At 33.3% G+C, this 23,226-nt stretch overlaps 4 protein-coding genes across 4 annotated transcripts; all 4 read left to right on the plus strand.

Annotated features, from left to right (window-relative positions):
• Nucleotides 1–1,413: 1,413 nt before the first annotated feature.
• Nucleotides 1,414–5,892, plus strand: HELRODRAFT_159603 (hypothetical protein; the record flags this gene model as incomplete). Its single annotated transcript, XM_009011478.1, has 7 exons — nucleotides 1,414–1,503; nucleotides 2,014–2,083; nucleotides 2,661–2,665; nucleotides 3,601–3,705; nucleotides 3,799–3,988; nucleotides 4,718–4,899; nucleotides 5,449–5,892. The coding sequence occupies 7 exons, from the start codon at nucleotides 1,414–1,416 to the stop codon at nucleotides 5,890–5,892; spliced, it is 1,086 nt and encodes a 361-aa protein (XP_009009726.1).
• Nucleotides 5,893–10,517: 4,625 nt separating this feature from the next.
• Nucleotides 10,518–12,505, plus strand: HELRODRAFT_63220 (hypothetical protein; the record flags this gene model as incomplete). The annotated part of the gene is made up of 7 exons (XM_009011479.1): nucleotides 10,518–10,663; nucleotides 10,808–10,886; nucleotides 11,043–11,239; nucleotides 11,479–11,538; nucleotides 11,833–11,862; nucleotides 12,017–12,099; nucleotides 12,381–12,505. Coding segments are annotated over 7 exons (720 nt in total), but the record flags the coding sequence as incomplete, so codon positions are not given.
• Nucleotides 12,506–14,534: 2,029 nt separating this feature from the next.
• Nucleotides 14,535–16,530, plus strand: HELRODRAFT_159605 (hypothetical protein; the record flags this gene model as incomplete). Its single annotated transcript, XM_009011480.1, has 2 exons — nucleotides 14,535–15,246; nucleotides 15,455–16,530. 2 exons carry the CDS (start codon nucleotides 14,535–14,537, stop codon nucleotides 16,528–16,530), a joined length of 1,788 nt encoding a protein of 595 aa, XP_009009728.1.
• A 1,304-nt stretch (nucleotides 16,531–17,834) lies between these two features.
• On the plus strand, nucleotides 17,835–18,226 carry HELRODRAFT_63200 (hypothetical protein; the record flags this gene model as incomplete). The annotated part of the gene is made up of 2 exons (XM_009011481.1): nucleotides 17,835–18,014; nucleotides 18,116–18,226. 2 exons carry the CDS (start codon nucleotides 17,835–17,837, stop codon nucleotides 18,224–18,226), a joined length of 291 nt encoding a protein of 96 aa, XP_009009729.1.
• Between the last annotated feature and the right edge of the window lie 5,000 nt (nucleotides 18,227–23,226).

Consider the following 23,226-nt stretch of genomic DNA (forward strand, 5'->3'; position numbering starts at 1 on the left):
GCGACCAACAACCACAAACAAATAAACATATAACCCGCATATACAATCACGCAGACATACAAACAAATGAACGCACGTATACCTAACATACGTAAACATACACACACACACACACGAACGCACACACACACGCAAACAAACACAAAGAAACGAACAGAGTTAAGAAGACCACGTACTAAGCATCTATACAGTGTCTTCACAGATGTCTCCTTGCATATCTTAGAAATTTATCTAAATTACAATGTAATCCTTTTATGGATAGGCATACACGTTCAGCAATCAAGGAAGGCAGAAAGGCAAAAAAACTGCAGATGCAAAAGTGAATTAAAATAGAAAAACAAGAGAAATAAGGAATAAAAATAAAAACATGGAAAAAGAAAGAGAGAGAGAGAGAGAGAGAGAGAGAAGTGGAGAAATTAAAGCCACCCTACTTACTTAGACGCGTATTTTCTCGAACGTGCGTTCATTCATTTTAAGCAAAAAATTTGGCCGGTTTTGGGATTTTTTTTTCATGTAAAATTTAATCTAACTTTACATTGAAGTCACAAATAATGACTTCAATCCAATTTGCATTTTTTCATCAGATATTGTAATAGTAATATATGAATCAGTAGCAGTAATAATGAGTATAAGGTGATCCTGTAGAAGTTAAAGTAGTAGTAGTGGTTGTAGTGGTAGCAGTAGTAGTTGTACAAGCAATAACGTAGTAGTATCTGTAGTAAAAGTAGTAGTAGTGGTGGTAGTAGTAATAATAAAAATATTAGTCGTTGTAGTAGTAGCAGTAGTAGTAGTAGTAATAGCAGTAGTAGTAATAGTAGTAGTAGTAATAGTAGTAGTAGTAGTAGTAGTAATAATAGTAGTAGTAGTATTAGTAGTAGTAGTAGTAGCCACAAGTAGTAGCACAGCAGCAACATAAGATTTCCGTGTGTAATCTCTTTAAACATCTGTGACAACAGGAAAAACTAATTTAATCCTCTACGCTTCAGTTGACGATTGTAAGATATTGGGCGACGTTTGGCATACGTCAAGATTAATTGCGGCCATTTTGTTTCGCCCGCTGCTGCCCGCGACACTGGGTCGTAGAAGATTCACAGGAACATTCTGCTTTGGTAGCTGATTTCTAATTTTATTCTTTCAAAAATTAAACGTAAAATTGAAAAATGTGAGAAGATCGTGAAGATAGAAGTGTCGTTGAGGCATTTGTGACATCAAATTAACTTTGAATTGCAGTAATATGCCAGTTTATAAAAATTAAACCTGAAGTCAACTTTTCGACAATAATAATTTTAGCAATAAATAAATAAATATTCCACCATATTTCACTGTATTCTACTATTTAATTAGACCACCCCTTGAATCATCTCGTCCACCAAGATAGCACACACGCACACGCACACGCACACACGCACACACATGAACGGAGCACATGGAAATAATTATGTGGTCGGAGGACGTTATTTAAAGGAAGATAACTCGTCAGAGCATCATCGTGGATACGCAGGAGTATGCGGTTAGATAAATATTCCCTGTTTGTATTGCGGTATTTTATGTTCCTTTGTGTCGGTATCTATGTTTCGGTACCGGTATTTCGGTACTGTTTCGGTATCAGTGTGATGTTTTTTGATATTTCTGCGCGTGTTAGCGTGCATGTTTTACATAGTTAACTGGATTATATGTGTTAGGAAGTTTTTAAACGTTTAATGTTGCTGGCAAATTTTTGCGAACATTTATTTATTTACTTTAATAAATAGCTTAATAAATTTGAACAGGTATATATAATATACATTTATTGTTATTTATACATGACTCCTAAATAAATAGACACACACACACACACACACACATACAAGTTCACACATACAGCCGTTCACACATATACATACACACGTTCACACATATACATACACACGTTCACACATACACACGTTCACACATACACACGTTCACACATACACACGTTCACACATACACACGTTCACACATACACACGCACACACTTTTACTTAATACAAGACACGTACCAAGGCCACACACGTGCTGAGAACAGAGCCCTACCTGGCTCGGAGAATTAAAATGCACTCAGGTTTGAACTGCCAAATAACGTTACATACATTCATACACACATACGTGTACTCGATTTTATAGTCTTAGGTGGGTAAGTAGAGTACATATAAGTACATGTGCGTTGTATATGAAATAAGTGATATGAAGTACCACGGCGTAAACTACTACTACTACTGCTGCTACTGCTACAAATACTACTACTACCAATACTACAATTGCTTCCAATACCACTGCTGCTACTATTACTACTACCGCTACTACCATTACTACAACTACTACCGATACTTCTACTACCAATACTACTACAACTACTAATACTACTACTACCGCTGCTGCTACTATAATACTACTACTACTACTGCTGCTGCTGCTATTGCTGCTGCTACTACTACTACTACTACCACTACCACAACTACTATTACTACTACTACTACTACTACTACTACTACTACTACTACTATCAATACTACTGCTACTGCTATGTAATGTGTATTTACTGTATTTGTACTTATATTGAAGTAAGTAATCAAATTGAATCATTTATTTTTTTTTATCAAGTAAAAACGAAGAAAGAAAATGTTGTCACTCACCCGAAGGCCAGGTGAATTAGATTAATTCCAACTTTTTATTAGCGGTTAATCGAAAATTTTTAATATTAATAATTAATAAAAAATCAATGTAATAATATTTTTAATATATATATATACAATTTGAATAAAATAATTTTATTATTTATTTATTTAAATTTATTTTATTTGATAAATAATCCGCAGGCGAGCAATAATTTATTTAAATTAATATTAAACGGTCAAGATTATTACTTCATATATACACTATTATTATTATTATTATTATTATTATTATTATTATTATTATAAATTTGACATAATTTTTTAATAAATATTAAATAGAAAATAAACTTTTAGCAAATTCAGCGCACCCTCAGCACTGAATCATGTATGGTTGTGGTTTGATGTGTTTCATTTAAATGAATGCACACATGACATACATACATACATACATGCATGCATATATACATACATACATACACACATACATGCATACATACATACATACATACATACATACATACATACATACATACATACATCCATACATACATACATACATACATACATACATACATACATACATACATACATACATACATACATACATACATACATACATACATACATACATACATACATACATACATACATACATACATACATACATACATACATACATACATACATACATACATACATACATACATACATACATACATACATACATACATACATACATACATACATACATACATACATACATACATACATACATACATACATACATACATACATACATACATACATACATACAGAGGGGGTCTGCCAGAGGGGGTCGAAGATTCAACCAGGGTAATCATGTTAACAAACGATTGGCAGATTACTCTACATTGGAGGTTGAGTCTGTTGCGGCTGGCTTTGAAATCGACAATACAATAAAGCCACGAAAAAACAATCCAAACAGTTGGATTCAAACCGCAATCGCCGCATAGAACAGGGCAATCTTTCGGCGGCTGTCAGGCTTGTTTGCTCTCCCGAGGGTCTGGCGGGGGACTCGCCTGAGACATTGGTTAGACTCAACGCCATCCACCCCAGGTCACCATCGGACAGGCGAGTCTTTCCTGCACCGGAAACCGTAAATGGTTGCGTTTCACCCACCCAGGTGTTGTCAGCCCTGAAGTCATTTAGGAATGGTTCGTCTGGAGGCCTTGACTGCCTAAGGCCCCAGCACATTAAAGATTTAATTTCAGGCCCACTGCCCATTGACGAGTTTGTAAGCTCCCTAACACAGTTTATAAATATAATTTTATCTGGCGCGTGCCCATCCGCCGCCAGCCGTTTCTTTTTCGGGGGTCGTTTGATAGCGTTGACAAAAAAAGATGGGGGAGTTAGACCTATTGTGGTCGGTAACTTTTGGAGAAGGTTGGCCAGCAAATGTGCTCTGATCTTGGTGTTGGAAGAAACCAAGGCGAAACTTTACCCAATTCAACTGGGCGTTGGAGTGAAAGGAGGAGCAGAGGCGGCCGTACATGCGGCCCGTAAATTGGTTCTGGACTTACCCGATAAATGGGGTTTTTTAAAAATTGACTTCAGGAATGCCTTTAATACCCTGAGGAGAGATTCGATGCTGGAGGCAGTCAAACGGCTCTGTCCCCAAATTTACAATTACTGCCACTCCGCATATAGCCGAATCTCTTCTCTTGGTTATAACACCTGGGTGATGGAATCGTCCGAGGGGGTGCAACAGGGTGACCCTTTGGGGCCGATGTTGTTTGCTCTGACCCTACACCCGGTGTTGGAAAAATTTCTTTCAAAATTCGTTTGCGGCTACCTGGACGATATCAGTTTGGCCGCCGAGGGTGCAATTTTAGCTACTGATTTCCTGTCTTTAAAAGACAATGCCTCCATCATTGGGCTTGAGCTTAATATTAAAAAATGCGAATTGTACGCAAACGACTCTTTTGAAATGCCACAGACACTGGTGGAAGTGCCCTTAGTGTCTGAGGCATCATTGAGCTTCTTGGGCACCCCATTGATGGAGGGTGAGTTTCAAAACACTTTTTTTAATAAAAAACTCGCAGAGCTGAAATTCGCCCTCGAACGAGTGTCTCATCTTCCGGTCCACGACGCGCTGACCATTGTCCGCAACGCCCTTAGTTTGCCTAGATTGATGTATTTCCTTCGTACATCCTTCTCGGTTGATGCATCCATTTTGGGCGGATTCGATGGCGCCCTGAGGTCAGCTTTGTCAGCCCTATGCAATGTTGAGTTGACAGACAGGGGCTGGTCTCAGGCCCAGTTGCCGGTTCGGTTTGGGGGACTGGGGTTGTTAAGCGTGGTCCAGCTGGCACCTATTGTTTACAAATCATCTGCCGCTGCCACGCTCGACCTGCAGTCTGCCCTGCTCCGGCAATCTTTCACGAATCTTGGTACCCTACCAGCATCACCCAACCGAGCAAAACATTTTCAAGCTCGGTTGCTGGAAGAGGCATACAAAACAACTTTTCAGTTTTTGTTGTCCTCTAGTCCCGACGATCCAACTTCGGCTCGTCTGCTGGCCGCGTCAAGCGACGCGAGCTGCGGTTGGTTGAGATCCTGGCCCAACTCATCGGTGGGTACCCGACTGGATGATGAGACGGTCAGGATGGCCATTGGTTTTCGTCTGGGTTTAACGGTCCACCATAAATATCTGTGTAGGTGCGGTGCGGAAGCTAACGAACTCGGTCACCACGGCCTGGTCTGTCGTTTAGGTGGAGGTCGTCAGTTGCGCCATTCCGCATTAAATGATTACATCTGCCGGCTCTTCTCCAAGGCTTCAATACCCGTTCTTAAAGAGCCCTCGGGAATTTCCGCGTTGGATGGAAAACGTCCGGATGGCTGCACGTTAATTCCTTGGAGAGCCGGTAGATGCCTGGCGTGGGACGTAACCGTTCCGGGCACATTAGCGGAACGGTACGTGCACTTAACCAGCAAAGAAAGTGGTTTGGCCGCAACCAGGGCATCGGATGAAAAGTTTAAAAAATATGAAGGTGCCCTGCCCTCGATGGATTTTTTACCTGTTTGCATCCAGGTTCTTGGCCCGATGGACAACAACACTTCAATATTTTTTAAAAAGATTTGCAAAATGATAAGTGGCAGGTCCGGCGACAGCAGAGAGCTATTTTTCGCCATGAATCATATATCTTGTTTGCTGCAAAGGTTTTTGCGCGTCTGTGTTACCGAAAATGTTCAATTAAACGCCGACGTGAGCGAATAACGAGATATCAATTGTTAACCGATTTTTTCAGATGTTTGACTGTTTAGTGTCACTCATCGCTGATTTGGTTTTAACATACATACATACATACATACATACATACATACATACATACATACATACATACATACATACATGACATACATACAAGCATACAAACATACAAACAAACATGCATACACACAAACACACACTCAATATGCAATTGCGCTTTTGAAACCAGCAAAAAGTGTTTTACGTAAATAATTAATAATTATTCATACACAAAAATACACACACACACACACACACACACACACACACACATACATACATACATACATACATACATACATACATACATACATACATACATACATACTAAACAGCGGTACCAACATGACAACAAGGAGACAGGTAGTTACAGTATAAGGTGACCGAAAACTATCATTATTTATCATTGAAATTTTTTGGTAATTAAATTTCCCCTAGAGAATTATTAACATTACTTTATAATACTATGGTATTGTAATCTAGCAACTAACTATAAAGTGTTCCGGTTGAACCAAAGCTAGAATCTCAAGAAAATTCCACAGATTTATTTATTCATCCATTTATCTATTAACTAATTCATTCTATCTTATGATCATTTATTCATTTTTTTGCTCAATCATTCATTCATTCCTTCACTTTTTCATTTATTGATTTGTTAATTCATTCATTCGTTCGTTCGTTCATTCATCTTTCATTCGTTCGTTCATTCATTCGTTCATTCATTCGTTCATTCATTCGTTCATTCATTCATTCATTCATTTTTTTATTTACTTTTTCATTCAATTATGCGTTCTTTATTTTTTTCGCTCAATCATTCATTCTTTCATTAATTCCTTCCGATTCACTCAGTCGTTCAGATGAATTATTCATTCTAAACGCACGTTTGCATTGTTTATTGATTCATTGTTGGAATGTCGTGCGGTTTATTTTAAGCTCCTTCATTATTTTAATTCATTTTTTTATTTTTTCATTTAATTTCTTTTCATTCATTCATTCGTTCGTTCGTTCGTTCGTCCGTTCATTTATTCATTCATTCATTCATTTGTTCATTCCTTAATTCACCTACTTACTAATTCTTTCATTCTTTGATTATTTCTTAGTTATTTCTATTACATTTTTAATTTTAACTAGTCGTAGTATTAGTAGTAGTCGAGGTAGCATGAGTATTAGTAGTAGTAGTAGTAGCAGCAGTAGTTTTAGTAGTTATAGCGGTAGTAATAGTAGAAGAAGCAGCAGCAGCAGTAGTAGTAGTAGTAGTAGTCGTAGAAGTAGTAGCAGCAGCAGCAGCAGTAGTAGTAGTAGTAGTAGTAGTAGTAGTAGTAGTAGTAGTAGTTGTAGTATTGATTAATGTTGTTGTTTGTTGAGATTGTTTATATATTAGATGTTATTGATGGCGTTGATGTTTTTTGATGTTCTTTTATACATTTCCTGCTGTTCTTCCAGCCATTGTACGAACATCAACCACACATGCATCGATCGTTCATTAGCATTTTCGTTAGTCGTCCACTTCACCTTTCATTCATTCATTCATTTTCTCAAACTATTGATTTGTTCATTCATTCATTTACTCACTCACTCATTTATTTATTCATTCCACCTTTAATTCATTCAATTTTCTTTCCTTCACTCGCTCGCTCACTCATTCATTCATTCATTCTTTCATTCTTTCCTATTCCATTGATTGCCACAATAGTCCCTTCCCTATCAAATATCTCCAGACGTGTTTGCTCATCATTTTTTCAACCAAAATACGTACAATAAGGTATTCATTCATTCATTCATTCATTCATTCATTCATTCATTCATTCATTCATTCATTCATTCATTCATTCATTCACTCATTCACTCATTCATTCATTCATTCATTCATTTTCATTGTTCGATAGTGCATTAATTTTTATCAATCATACATTCTGCTATGTTTTGATTTTTTTTCACGTATTCATTCATTTTAGCATTCAATCAGTCATATAAAACAAATAAATACGTAAACCTCTGAATGAACGAACGAACGATTGAATAAATGAACGAACAAACGAACGAACGTACGATTAAATGAATGGAAGAATGACTGACTGAATGAATGCATTAATGAATGAATAAATAAATGAACGAATCAATAAATGAAAAAGTGAATGAATGAATGAATGAATGAATGAACGAACGAACGAACGAACGAACGAATGAACGAATGAAGAAAGGAATGAATGAGCGAATGAACGATTGAATGAATGAATGAGGATTTTACGATATAAAAAAACTGTTTATTCATGACTTTACTTCAAAAAGGAAAATGTTTTTGTCGGCATTTTTTGAAAAAAATTTGGCAATTCATCGATTTGAACAATCTGTCAGTAATGTTCTTTCATGTGATCTGCTATCATCTTTCACCAACCATAATTCATAATTTCTTCAGTTATTCTTCCTTTAACTCACTTTTTTTATGTTTGTAACATTTATTTATCTATGCATTCATCCATCCGTCTATTTGTGAATTAAAAAATTCATTCATTCATTCGTTCGTTCGTTCGTTCATCCATCCACATGCATTCATCTCTTGCAATCAGTCACGCATCATCTCATTCACATCACAATTTCCGTTCCAACTATGCAACTGCAATGTAGATGGCGAGAGTGATGATGACGATCCTGATGACGATGGTGGTGATGATCAAAATAATGGCCCCGTCCGTAAAATGGACAAAACCATGAACCAATGAGCGTGTCGTACTAATTGTAATTAGGCAATCATCTGTCCATTTGTCTCGCCATCTATCAATATACATCTTTCTATCTGTGCGTGTGTGGTGTGTGTGTGTGTGTGTGTCTGTCTGTCTGTCCGTGTGTCTGTCTGTCCGCGTGTCTGTCTTGCCATTATACTGGCAAGAAGTGATGATTATACCTGCAAGCAGGTATTAAAGTTCAATGCGGCTAGCACCGATGTAATAATAATTTAGATGTGCAGAATCGAGTGAATGTCCATAAAACATTTCCATTTCACGACTGCCAGCCACCCAATTAATGTTTATGACGCGGTCCTGCCCTGCTGGCTCTTCCAGTTCGGATGGAGTCTCGTGTACCGGCCAGATGGTGGTCGTCGGCGCAATGTATTACAGTAACGACGATTTTTGAAGTAAGGTTTAGTTTTCTTTTTTTTTATTTTTCTCATTCATTCATTTCCTCACTCAACTTTTCCAATCATTCATTCATTAATTGATTCATTCTATTCTTTTATGCCAGAAAGTGCATACACGATGATCATAAAATATCGGCATATCAAAGGGAAGAACCGACCTTGACATTTAAAAAACTTTTTCATTGCATTCCATTGCGGTGCAGATGAGGATGATGATGGTGATTGTGACCTACAACCACAAAAACACACCCAAAAAATTGTTCAACTTTTTATTCAAGCACTGCAATACGATGATGATTATGATCCCACAAAATTTTGACGGTGCTGATGATGATTCTTCAGAAACAACATTAAAGTAAAATTATACATAATATGATTAGCAATCCTACCAGATCCAATAAGCCAATCAGAGAATTTCGTCTCTCTCTCACTTTCTCTCTCTCACTCACTCTCTCTCTCTCTCTCTCTCTCTCTCTCTTTATATATATATATATATATATCGATATTATTTAATTTATTCAAATTAATATAAAATTTCTAATTATTTTAAATTGCATTTTTCGTATATACATTTACATAAAAGCTTTTTTCGGTAACCTTTACCATCACCAGTGTAATAGAGTTTGTGATGTTGTTATATGTAGCCCATCTGGTAAATACCATTGTGATATGTTGTGAACATGAATATATATATAATATAATTATAATTATATCCATGGTTGTGAACTGTTCTTACTAGATGTGTCATGCTTCGTGGATTATCCTTCGAAAACTTCTGAGGAGTGTATATAATAATACAAACAAAAAGCTGATCGAATGTTGGAAGTGGCTTGACGTGATATATAGATAGGTGTTTGCGCTGAGTTCTGATCTGACTGATGTTTAAAGACTTACAATAATTTGTTTTTAACATTTAAATTTTTAAATTGTTTCAATAAAATTTATAAACAATAAACCATTGAGTTGAGTTTCATTTGAAAAAAAAACGAAATGTTATACCTGAAAATAATCGAAACCGAAATGGAATTTATATTTTGAAATACATTGTTAAATTCTATACATTTATAAATTTTTTTGACATTTTCATTTCAATGTTGGTATTAAAAAAATCCATGTTCTATGGTTTATGTTGTGAACATAATTTTGTTAAAGTTTCATTAAGAAATGAACAAAAATAAAATTATGGAATTTGGAAATGGCTGGGAAGGTAGGGTTGATTGATTACTTTGTTGATTTAATTCAGTTCTGTGATTTTAAAAAGTGTCTCTACTTTAAAACGATAATTTAAAGAAATCCTGTGATTCCCAGCAGTTCTTCTTTTTACACATTTACACTTCTCTGTTAAAAATTCAATGATGTGTATTTAGTTAGAAACGAAAGCAATTTTCTTAATTACACCAAAAATTTTTTTAAAACATTACAAATTGTAATATAATGAAAATAATATATATGAATTTTCCAAGAACTAAGAAAACAAGCTAGGCAGTTAGAAAACGAGATTGACTTGAAATTAGTGTCCTTCAGTAAACTAGGCACAAATTATAGAAGTGTCCATGATTATGGAGGTTTGAGCAACTCTGTGGCTCATAGACTACCTTACAAGTATTTTTTTCTAAAGAATTTTTTTCTATTTTAACTACATTTGGTCATTTTCTCTGTTTGTTGTAGATTTTGTCATATATAATAATATGCTGCTTATTATTTTATTAGTTTTTGTTGATTAATTTTAACAAATTTTTCTTAAAGCAATGCTGATTCATCAAAATCAAACCTCTCCTCCATGTCAGAGGCAATGTCCATAGAAATTGAACACTTACTAGCAAATGTTAGAAAATTATTTTCATTATTATTATTCTAGAATAATTCACTAGTTTATATATCAATTTTATAATTTAAATTCATATGCAAATTCATTTTTTCAATTCATTTATTCAATTTTAGCCTAAAAATTTTTCTGACAAAAGTTTTGTTGATCCACCAGCTGACAAAAGTGAATGACAAAATGTCAGAATACACACAATCCCTGAGTATGACGTCACAAAATGCCACTTTATTGCACATGCTCCAGCGTCATCGAGACATTCTGCAGGATTATTCACATGAGTTTCACAAGACCAAGTCGAACATCATGGCCGTCAAGGAGAGGGAGGAGCTGCTTGGATCACTTTATAGAGATAAGTTAGTGAATTAGTGTAATGCTGTGGTTTCATTTTTGAATTGAATGTGCTTCCTGTTTTAAACATTTTTGATTTTTTGTAGTGTTTTGAAATAATTGATTTCGTTGGGTTACTTTTATTTTATTTTTTATTAGTAACTAATTTACAATCCGAAGTATATATTTTATGATTTATGATGATGAATTCATCATTTTTGTAAAAATTTAACCATTGATATTTTAATTAATTCTTCAACTCCAGCTCATACAAGCCCTCCTCACAGACAGACATGTACCTTAAGGAACATCAACACTTAATCAAGTCATCCATCTTATTTTATTAATTATTATTCTTAATTATCATATCATTCCAATTATTTTATTTCAAATTTATTAAAATCTAGTCGATATTATAAATTGTTTTACATATTTGTGTCTGTCTTTACCTTCAGTTTAAAAATTTGTATTATACATTATGTATGTATGTATGTATATTTGAGTGTGCGTGTGTCGTTGTGTGTAAGTTTATGTACATGTGTATGTATATGTGTGTGTAAATATGTTTGTTTATGTGGTTTATTTGTTTTTTATTGCAAATTATTTTTAAAATTCGCAGTGCTGAAAGATTAGTTGATGAGCAGATAAAGTTAGTATCATTGTTACTTTTCATATTTAAAAAAAATATCGTATTTTAAACAAAACTTTATAAATAATAATAATTATAATTAATATTTATCAGTAACGAATAATATAATTATGAATAATAATTATAAAATTATAATTAATTAATATTTTTATAGCATAGCTGTCAACACGAAAGAAAACTTGCAGTCTCAGAGGGGCGCACTACATTCTATCAGTAACAAAGTTAACTCACTAACTAGTTAGTTAGGATAATTATAATATTATTATTAATTATTATCATAATATTATTATTGTTATTATTATATAAATTATTATTGATGATGATGATGATGATGATTAGGAGTGTGCAACTTTTTAAAATGGCGGGCCACACTCAGTGACTGATCTTGACAAATTTTTGAGAGGGGCAAAAATTTTGAAAACCGGGTGGGGAGTTTTCCGTATATATATATACGTATAAATATACAGACATACGCACACACATATATACACACACACATACACACACACGCACAACAGACAGATTCCCTGTCCTGAATAACTTGATAGTAAAGATCAACCTGCGCAAGAAACGTGACTCCATCATTCTTGCTTGCGTCATCGGTTTCTGCATCATCTTCATCATTTGGTTCCTCTTACGCTGAACCCTTTTTTAATTTTTATTTATTTATTTGTTATTATTATTATTAAATGTTTTTGTTATTATTATTGTTTGATCTTATTATTATTGTTATTTTGTGCTGTTAACGTTTGTTTGCCACGATTGGATTGACTAATTTTTTTTTTTCAATGGTATGAATTTTGTTAACCAGCTTCTATATTACTGACGTAGATTTGTTTATTTAAGCGAACGTGTTGCTGGTGTAGTTTCTGTTTGTGTGTTTTTTCATTGTTCACCTACATTACAATTATTTGTTGATAAAACTGACAAAATTGTGTCTTTCTTGGCCGAGTGCCCAGACTTTGTTGAATGATCAACCATGTAAAGTGTTTAAAGTAGTTATTAAGTTATTAACTGTATAATGTTTCAAAAAATAAACTATTAATAAACCTTATTTCATTAATTGATTAATTCTTAATTATTTAATTAATTCTCATTTACTTAACTCGTTCATTAATTTATTTATTCATTTATTTATTTAATGTGATAACGTCGTATTGATCCCCGACAAATTGTGGCTTTGAAATCTTTAGATTGACAAACACCTCTTAAAATTTTGTATCTGATGTTGATGATGATGATAGAATACAATAAAATGTTACGCAATACATCTTAGAATACAACCTTTTGACGCAAACACCTCCTCTTTAACGTCTACGTTGAGAAGTGCGGGCTAATTCAATGTAAGAATGCTTGTTAAATGTTGTTTGGAGATGGCACTATTTACTTAACTCATGTAAAAACTTTCTTATCAAAAATTATGGAAATTGCTTTTAAGTTGTTGGTACACTTTAATGTAACTTTTTACGGTTATCAACTATTTGGTGGTTTATTGAGAAATTTCAGAAGATGCATAGCAAATTTTCATGTTTTCTTTACAGTATGTGGGTGTGTTTGTGTGTGTGGGTTTGTGTTTGTAAAGTAAAGGAGTTGATGGGATCATTCACAATTATGCTCGTTGAAATTTAATGTTTGTTAAAGTGCAACTTTTATTCAACTCAATTGTAGATAATACTGTGACAGTACCTTTGCGTTGTTTGTTTGGAATTTGGTTTCAAATTTAAAAAAAACGTCAATTTATTTTGCTCTTGTTTCGTAATTTATGATTTCCACTTTAAAACTTTATCTATTTTGAGTTTTAATTTGTCTCGAATAATCAGTTCTTTTGAAGGAAAAATCTAATTTATTTTTTATATAATAAAAACAGTTAAAAAATTTGTAGAAAATTGTCGAGTTTGTTTAATAATGAAATAATTTTGAACGATAATAAACCAAAGTGCCTCTTGACTGCAGAATCAAAGATGTCGAAAGCCAAGGCCAGCGAGGAACGAACGAGATGCAATTTGTTCACGAATATCAAAATTTAAACGTCACCTACCTTTCATTTTGTTATTGTAAACAATAAACAAACCAACACTTGTGTTTACATTTGAATTCATTTCTTTTACTTAAGCATCAACTCAGTTTGTCACTATGTAAATGTACTATAAAAACTTTAAAATTTAATCTTAAAATTTACAATTCTACTTTTTTGGTAACGTTCATTCCGTTCACCGCTATTTAGCATATCCACATAATCTATAGAATGGTGTGCCCAACAAACGATGTTTGAAGACAGTCGCATACGTACCTGTGTGAGAAAAACTGAGAAAACCTGTTATGACTTTCCAACGCAATGCTTGGACGTTTCTTGGCTGTCCTAATCGCTCTGTTATTAATCACTCTTTTAAAAGTTTGAAAGTTTTGCGGCATTTATATTTTTATAACGGTCATTTCAAATACTTCGCAATTTAAAATGAGATTACATGTCAGTCTAGATTTTAGCAAAACTCAAAATCAAAATATTTCGATTCAACTTATGGCAGTATGCAGCACTCGTGCAAAAATGTATTTCATTTCACAACTATTGTTTAATTTAAATTCTCGTTGTTACTGTTATAACTATTATAATTCGCACGAGTCAATGATAACCTTACATCACCAAACAGTACCAGCCTAGAATCAATTTGATGATGGCGATATCTGAGAACATCATCGTCTACATGCTCCGATACTTCTCCATCTCCCTCGCCTCGTCCATCTTCATCATTCACGTCCTCTCCATCATAGCGTGTCGATTGATCATTGATTTGGTATTTTTAACCCGTAATTCCATGCACAAATATTTAAAAAGCAGTACCGATAATGTTGTGTCGGTCTTTGTCGATTCTATACAAATATTGGATCTGACGATGCTCTGTACCTGTACTTTATTCTACTTCCACGCATGCCAACTTCAAATAAGCACGACGATATCAATTGTGCTGTCACTTTTCTACTTCCTATCTTTCAACCGTAGTGTATGCAGCCATCAGAGCATCATTTATTTAATCTTCTCGCCATTTCAAACCATCTCATTATCGAAATTTAAAAAGGACGCGCGATATAGAAATAAAGTTCAATACCTACTTTTCCTTCCTGTTCAAATAATCTTAGTGACTTTTCTTTACAAGCCATTGTTTAAGTTCATTCTCAAAGAAATCGTTTTCACGGCATGCGAATGCGACGACTTCAATACCCTGCTGTGCCAGGTACCGACTGAGAATGGACACGCGGCGATGCTACTCGAATTTTTTGGAACATTCCTAGTTGGATTGTTGATATATTTGTTGGGAGATGAAGTGTCTTTGGTGCCGCTGGTGTTGATTGCAAGATCGCTAATCTTTTCAGTTCTGCGTGTAATGGGTTTGTTTCTTTCATGAAGATATTTCCTTTTATGTATCAATGTTATAAACATATTAATTTATATAAAAAGTTTATGCATAAATTATTATTAATGCATTGTATACACTGGCTGTTTCTACAAAAACACACACACACGCATACACACAAACAAACACACACATACACACACAACACGTACAATTTCAAATTAAACGTACAAACAAAACAGGCACTCAGGAGATACCTTTTATCCACATCTTCCCCCTCTCGTCATACATCAACTACCTCGTATGCCCCCACCACTTCCACACCAACCTTCTCTTCATCCATTCACTCACACCAATGTTAACGTCATTTTTATTCTGGTGGATTTTTCACGAGGATCCGGAACTAGATGGCAATGACGTAATTGGTGAATCAGTTGAACCCGTCGACAATGGTGTATACAATCTGACGTCACAACCATTTGAACGATTGCTCGATGAAAACTTACAAAAATCTACCTCAGCAAAAGATGGAGAGAACGATGTGCAGTCTTCACTAGCCAGTTGTCGACTGGACAGTCGCATCATGAACGGTCATTTTTCTTGCGGAAGAAATTACTTAAGTGAAATGAGTGATCTGGATGATGACGATAGTATCAAAAGTTGCGATAACGTTAGCGATGGTGAATCAAGTAATCACGGTGATGTTGATGGTAACATCTACAGTAAAAGAATAGATATAGATATTGTCAGTGTCAGCGATGATTCAGTGGTGGGGAAAAACACATTTTTATCAAAGATGAACATGAGTCATGGTGAAGCGGACATGTTTCAAAAGTACGGCGAAACTTCGAAGACACATCCGAAAAAACAACGACACAGCAAACATGATCGACGGCATGAACAACATCAACCAGACCAGCATCAAAAACAACAACGTCAACCACGTAATCGTCAAAAACAGTCGCGACACCAGCCGCCAGGTTATTGTGACGCGGCGACAAAACAGTCTCGCCACAGTGGGACAACCACAAACCATTCAAACCACATTCAAACCCCAATTAACAACTTCGGTCTGAGGATGAACGCAAACGAATATGACAGCGTTGATGACATTCTCGGTTGCAACAATAAAACTGCGTTAAACATTCAAAACAATAACACGAGATATAAATATAGGTGTAATCTAAAATGCAATGAAAGAAATGATCATTCAAATGAACCTAAAGAGTGGAATAAACATTTTAAACGTAAAACGAAAAATTTGTGGCAATGGTTTAAAAATTCCGTAAACGATACATTTAATAGTTTTTCTCCGTAGAGTCATTTATTTTTATAACTTTTAGTATGTAGTTTAATTAAAAATATACTAAAGTTAATTAAAATTACAACTTTGTTCAATATTTATTGTAATTTTTTATAAATAATCGAGTAAAAGCCTCTGGCTTACATATACGTTCACTAACCCATTCCTAAAATACCTTAGAATACTTATGTCACATTCACATAGCGTTTGAATTTTGTATATGTTAGTGAATCAGTTAGTGAATCAGTTGGAGGCAGAAAGTAAGAGACCAAGTCATACGAAACCACCAGCTTTAGAAACAAAAAGGCATATACCGAAATGTTGAACGAAGGAAATGAAACTAGGACTGGACTTATTTGCAGAATGTATGGTGATAAGTTAATATAAATTCTACAAGTAAAAAAATGGAAAAGGAAAAGTTGACATGTCTCACTGACTTTGGACTCTGAATATTTGATAGACACACATATATGTATATAAGGGTAGAAAGGACATCACAAGAGCAACGAACTGTAATATTTAAAAGTAGATGTTGGTGGATTCTTTGGTGTTTTTAATGAAAAATGTTAATTATTTCTCCTAATTTTAATAAAACAAGTTTGTCAGCGTATCTCTTGAAAAAATAATTATATATTTAGGTTTGTAATAATAAATAATTGTAAGACTGAAATGACATATTTAATTGAAAAGGTTTATCTCAAGTTTATCAATTAATAAACGGTGACGGTGTGTCATTCTTCATCAGCATCGTATCGTCATATCATCTTCGTTACTAACCAAGCAAGCAGGCTGAAGATTAGGGTTTAGTTAGTTAAATTAGGATTTGTCGAGACGTGAACTTGAAACATTCGTATGCAATTAAATCATTCAACTAACTAATCTAACCAACCTAGCAACGAGCAAGCCTCAAGTGTTTTATTATTAATAAATTTTCAACCCTTTAAAAATTAAAGTTTACTGCACTGTCTGTCTGTCTGTGCTGTTATATTTTAAAAGTTGATTTTAATTTAAAATAAAAGTAATTATTTACCATCATTTGGGCGTCATTAGGTTCATTTTGACTGGAATAATAATAATAGAATTAGTAAAGAGTAAAGAATTGTTGACCTTCATGAAGGAAATTAAAAAAATTACAATATAATTTACAGTTTTACACATTATTTATATATATTATATAATTATTACATATAATATATAATTGGCAGTATTATTCAAAAATTTACAGTATATTAATATTTTATTTTATCATAACTGTAAATCTCTGTGAACAAGAGTTTATTAAGTTTAAGTAAAATAATTATAGATTAACTTTAAAAAAAATGGCTGACTCTTTGGATCACTTCTTGCCTAGCATCTTAACTCAAGATACCAAGAAAAAAATTCAAATCTATGAGGAAATCATGGCCTACCTCAAGTCCCCAAATGCTTCAGTCAAATGTGAGGATTTTGATAAGTTTCTTGATGGTGTGACAGGCTGGATTGTTGCTAGTAATTTCAAGGTTGGGAATTCCAATATTCATGATTTGATATTTTTGTTTATTTTAAGATATTTCTAACCAAAATCATTTTAGCATTTCTTAAGTTGTGTTTTTTTTTAAAGATTTCCCTAAACGGTTTAGATGTTCTTATGTGCTTGATGGACTTGATGAGAAATAATTTCCAGTCTTACATACCAACATGTTTGTCATTCTATTTTATTTTTTCATTGTAATAATAGTACATGCGTGTGTGTGTGTGCGTGTTTGTTTGTGTGTGTGATGTGCGTGTGTGATGTGCGTGTGTGTGTGTATCATGAAGTTTTGATATGTGTATTTCTGTGTGTACGTGTGTTATTTTAATCAAATTTCTATTTTTTTATTAGTTTTACCTCTGATTGTTGATCGACTGGGTGATAACAAGGAGGCTGTTAGTACCTTTTGGTTCCTAATTTCAAAATTTATAATCTAAATCAATTTATTCTACATTTCTTGAAATTAATAGTTAATTAATTACCGTTAATTTTAAAATGTTTATATGATAGAAACAATTTTTAATGTACAAAACCAGCTTTCATTTTTTGCTTTTTTCTTTTGAAAATTCTAATGAACCCCTTGCTACAATTTTAGGTATAACAATTTTTTTTTCTAGGTTCGAAACAGTGCTCAAGATTTACTGTCAAAGTTGATGACTGTTGTTGCTAGCCCTCAGGTTGGATGCTGCATTCATTCATTCATTCATTCGTTCATTCATTCATTCATTCATTCATTAAAGGGATGAATAAAATGTTTGTTAGTTTATTTATTAAATTAGGAGGAAGTTTAATTTTTTAGCTGGTTAATTTTAATTAGCCAATTGTTTGATAATAGTTGGTTCTAGTTGACAGTTCAATTTTATATTGATTAACTTGTTAGATTGCAAAGGCATGTATGCAGTGTTTGTACATATTAGCAAATAAATTAGCTTGAGTTAGTGCATTTGTCGAAAGTTACTAATAAGTAAACACATACCAACAAACACCATGTGAAAATTTCTTTAGAAAACACTTTTTAATTGACTGCATATGTTTATTTTTTGTTGCTATTACACTTATGATAACGTGACAGTGCATACCAACCCTCATATGAGTATGCATACATACATACATGCATGCATACTTACACACACCACAAACGAATAAATACACACACACAAACACACACACACACACACATGCTGTAGGTACAAAACAAACAAAACTGTGTAATTAGTTTGATGTCTAATGTTCTATGTTTCCTTTACATTATTAGCCTTGTTTGATTGTTTGTTGTTTGTTCTTTGGCTGTGGTGTCTTCGTCGTCGTCGTCATCATTGTTGTTATCGTCATCATCACCGTTTTCATCAACATTGTGATGGTGATTGTCATTATTTGTTGTAGTGTATTTCATGCTGTCTGTTTTTGAATAATATATTTTTTATGGGCATGCCAACTATCTGTATGTATATTTCAATTTTTCAATGTATCATACCCATTTTTAATGCTGTTATATTTTATGTTTTTTTTTAAAGTCTTTGTTAGTTTTTATCAATTTATATTCATTTATTGAGGTTCAGCTTATTAAACTTATAAATGTAAGCACATTTGTAAAATAATTATCATACACATTAATCATTTAACAATTTCCTTTGTACAGTACAACACCAGCAATGTTTCTCAATGCCTTACCTTATTTAATACCTCTCTCTTTCTTGACTTCTCAGTATTGGCTTATTGTTCCTTAAAAGGATTTATTACTAAAATGGTTCACATATTGATGTCTTGACATGTTAATGCTTGTTGATGTATTGCATTGATGTTTTAATGTATGTTGATATATTGTATGGATGTGTTACTTATATGTTGATGTATTGTATGGATGCTTTTTGTATGTTGATGTATTGATGCTATAATGTATGTTGATGTGTGAATTTTCTTATTGTTGTAATCATCCTATTAATGTTCGCTATTGTATATTAGCTATTTAATAAATCACTAAATCTTCAAAGTTATTTGTGTTGTTAAAGTTATAATTTATGTACAACATATATCAAATGTATACAACGTCATATACCTATATATTACTATTATATAGACTGTTTTTTATGACATTTTCTAACTTGTATTAACGTGTCTGAAAAATTTTTCTTCTCGCTAACAAGAAAGACATTGCTGAATTGTTATTACAGATTTTGCAGGAAGAAATGTTTATTATTATTATTATTATTATTATTATTATTATTATTATTATTATTATTATTATTATGCAGATGTTTATGGGAAGTTTTGCCTTTTTTTTCAGAGGACTTTCTGTCTACTTGTTTATTCTTCTCTTCTTAATCTTTTTAATTCATTTTTCACATTTTTTAATGTTTTTTTTCTGCCTCCTCAAGCATATAAATATGCACACAGTTTGCCATCTATAAATAGGGTTTGCTTGCAAAAAAATTCTAGTCAACGAGAAATATTGCGTTATAGTGTTTTTGTTTGCTTCTTCTTTTTTCAATATCATGTTACATATATTATTTTAATTAAATAATTAGATAATAAATGAATAATTTATTTAATGAATGAGTGAGTGAGTGAGTGAGTGAGTGAGTGAGTGAGTGAGTGAGTGAGTGAATGAGTGAGTAAGTGAGTGAATGAGTGAGTGAATGATTGAATGAAATGGATGAGTGAATGATTGATTGAATGTATGGATGAATGGATGAAATGGATGAATATTTTGATTAATGTAAATCCATCCAGATGATATTTGAGAAGTTGCTGTTTGCATTCAGTCACAAGTCTCCAAAAGTTAAGGAAGAAATCCTTATTTGTGTGCAGAAGACACTCAACGAGTCTGTGTTTTTTTTTTTAGAAATTACTTTTATTTTAAATTATAATAATAATAATAAATATTATTATTATAGTAATAATAATATTATTATTAACGTTATTGTTCTCTACATGTTTCTACATGTTAGCAATACTAGGTAACTTGTTAGTTTTTTTGAATGTTATCTGCTACCAATTATATACTTATTTACTATATATATTATATATTTATTTACTTTATAATTACATTTATTGTTTCTAATGATTGATTCTGTTTTTATGTTCAATTATTATATTTTGTTGTATATTGTAGAAGATTTTAAACAAAAGTCTTTTTTTTATGAAAAGACATTTGCTGAAAGGAAACAGACAATACACAAATTTAAACTTTCTAAACTATTTAATAGTCAGTACACTACATTAAATTTTGCAATTTATCATTTCACTGGTATGACATTATCTTATAGCACTTTGAATCAAACCAAACGTCATTACATTGTGTGTGCATACTTAGGTAGCAAGTAGGTTGGGTTGAAACTGTCGCACCAACTTTGAAGTAAACAAATACACACACATGCTATGTGTGTGTATGTGTATCCACACACATAGACACACACCACACACACAACACACACATACACACGGACAAACACACACACAGAGCATGTGAATACTCTTAATTCCACGCTTCACACATGTCATTAACACGGAATCTCTTGCGTTTAAACTCCGTGACTGTAGCAGCGAAACCAGGCGTCTTATTTATCTAAATTATTTTTAGTAACATTATCATTGTAATCATCTTCGCGTTCATCAGACATGGCACAAGTAGAAACATGGGAATTTCCAAGCTGGTGCCCCACGTGATCAAGTTACTGGAGGACCCTTCTGTACCTGTAGGTGTTTGTTTGTTGCTGTTGTTGTTGTTTGTTGCTCATTGTTAAAGTAATAGTGATGTAAACAACGCTTAATATCACATTATAATGTATGATGATAATGACGATTATGGTAGTTGTGCTGGTAGAAACATACAACCATCTAACTATCTATCAACAAGATACGTGAATTATCTGTGGATACCTTGGTGGTCATGTATCAGTATGCTGGTGAAAAACTGAGGAATGATATCATGAAAAAGGATATTAATCCAAACAAGTTTGTATCCATTTTTATCTATTTATATCTATTACATCTTGTACGTTATGGTGACATTGGTTTGTTTTCTATATAATGTAACTCCGTCGAACGCATATAACAGTCTCACTGTACTTATTGTTCTGTGCATAAAAAATACCTTATCATAACCACTTTGTACTACACTGGCATTTACTGTATATGGATGTATATGCACGATCGTATGAACACACTCAAATAGTACACACGTATTTCATGTAAATGTACGCACGCACACACGCACACACACATATCATATGTACACTGAAATATACAAAGTTGTTGTACTAATGTGAAATGGCCCACTTTGTATTTACTGCCTCTTTTCATCTTTATGTTTTTATTTTATAGAATGGATTTAAATGAAGAATTAATTGAATTATATTTCTCACTTTGTGGTGTTGAGTTTAAAATAATGATGTAATGATGTACACTATCCACAAACATCACGATGATGATGATTGTAGCAATGGTGTTGATGATGATTTCAGTGATGGTGTTGATGACGATCGTAGTGATGATGTTGGTGATGATGATAAAGTCAGTGATGATGACTTTGATGATGTTTTCAATAATCCATCTTATCATCTATGACCATATTTTATGGTGATAATGGTGATGATGATGATGATGTTAATGATGATGTTATAGGTAAGTGAAAATATGCTGATGACGTCTATGTTGTTCTATTTATGATGGTGATGATGATGATGATGATCTGCTATCATCATTATCATCATCGCTGTTATACGTATCACCATCATCATAATTTCTCCTCAGATTGAACCAGCTATTGCAGAGATTTGATGAAATAAAAAACACAGGATTGCTAACTTGCGAAGATGGTGAGTTCATTTTGTGAGTATGATGATGACGACGACGACGACGATGATGATGATGAGGAGGAGGAGGAGGAGGACGACGATGATGATGAAAATGACGAAGATTATGGTTGACAACGGTAATGATGAAAATGATGTTTAAGATGATGTTTACACAGTAGTATGATGAAATGATGAACATAATTAATCAAACCCACGTTGATGATGATGTTTTTAACGATAATGTTTGTACTTATAAATAACAAAGTCATAAAATGATGATGAAAATGATGATATATTACACTTTGAAACCACTGTATAACTACCTAGCGAGCATATTTATCATTGTCAGCTTTTTAGCCATCATGCTCCTTTTAGTCTCAGCTTTAACTTTCATCATTTCTTTCT

The sequence above is a fragment of the Helobdella robusta genome (genome assembly GCF_000326865.2).
Source record: "Helobdella robusta unplaced genomic scaffold HELROscaffold_1, whole genome shotgun sequence".
Taxonomy (NCBI): domain Eukaryota; kingdom Metazoa; phylum Annelida; class Clitellata; order Rhynchobdellida; family Glossiphoniidae; genus Helobdella; species Helobdella robusta.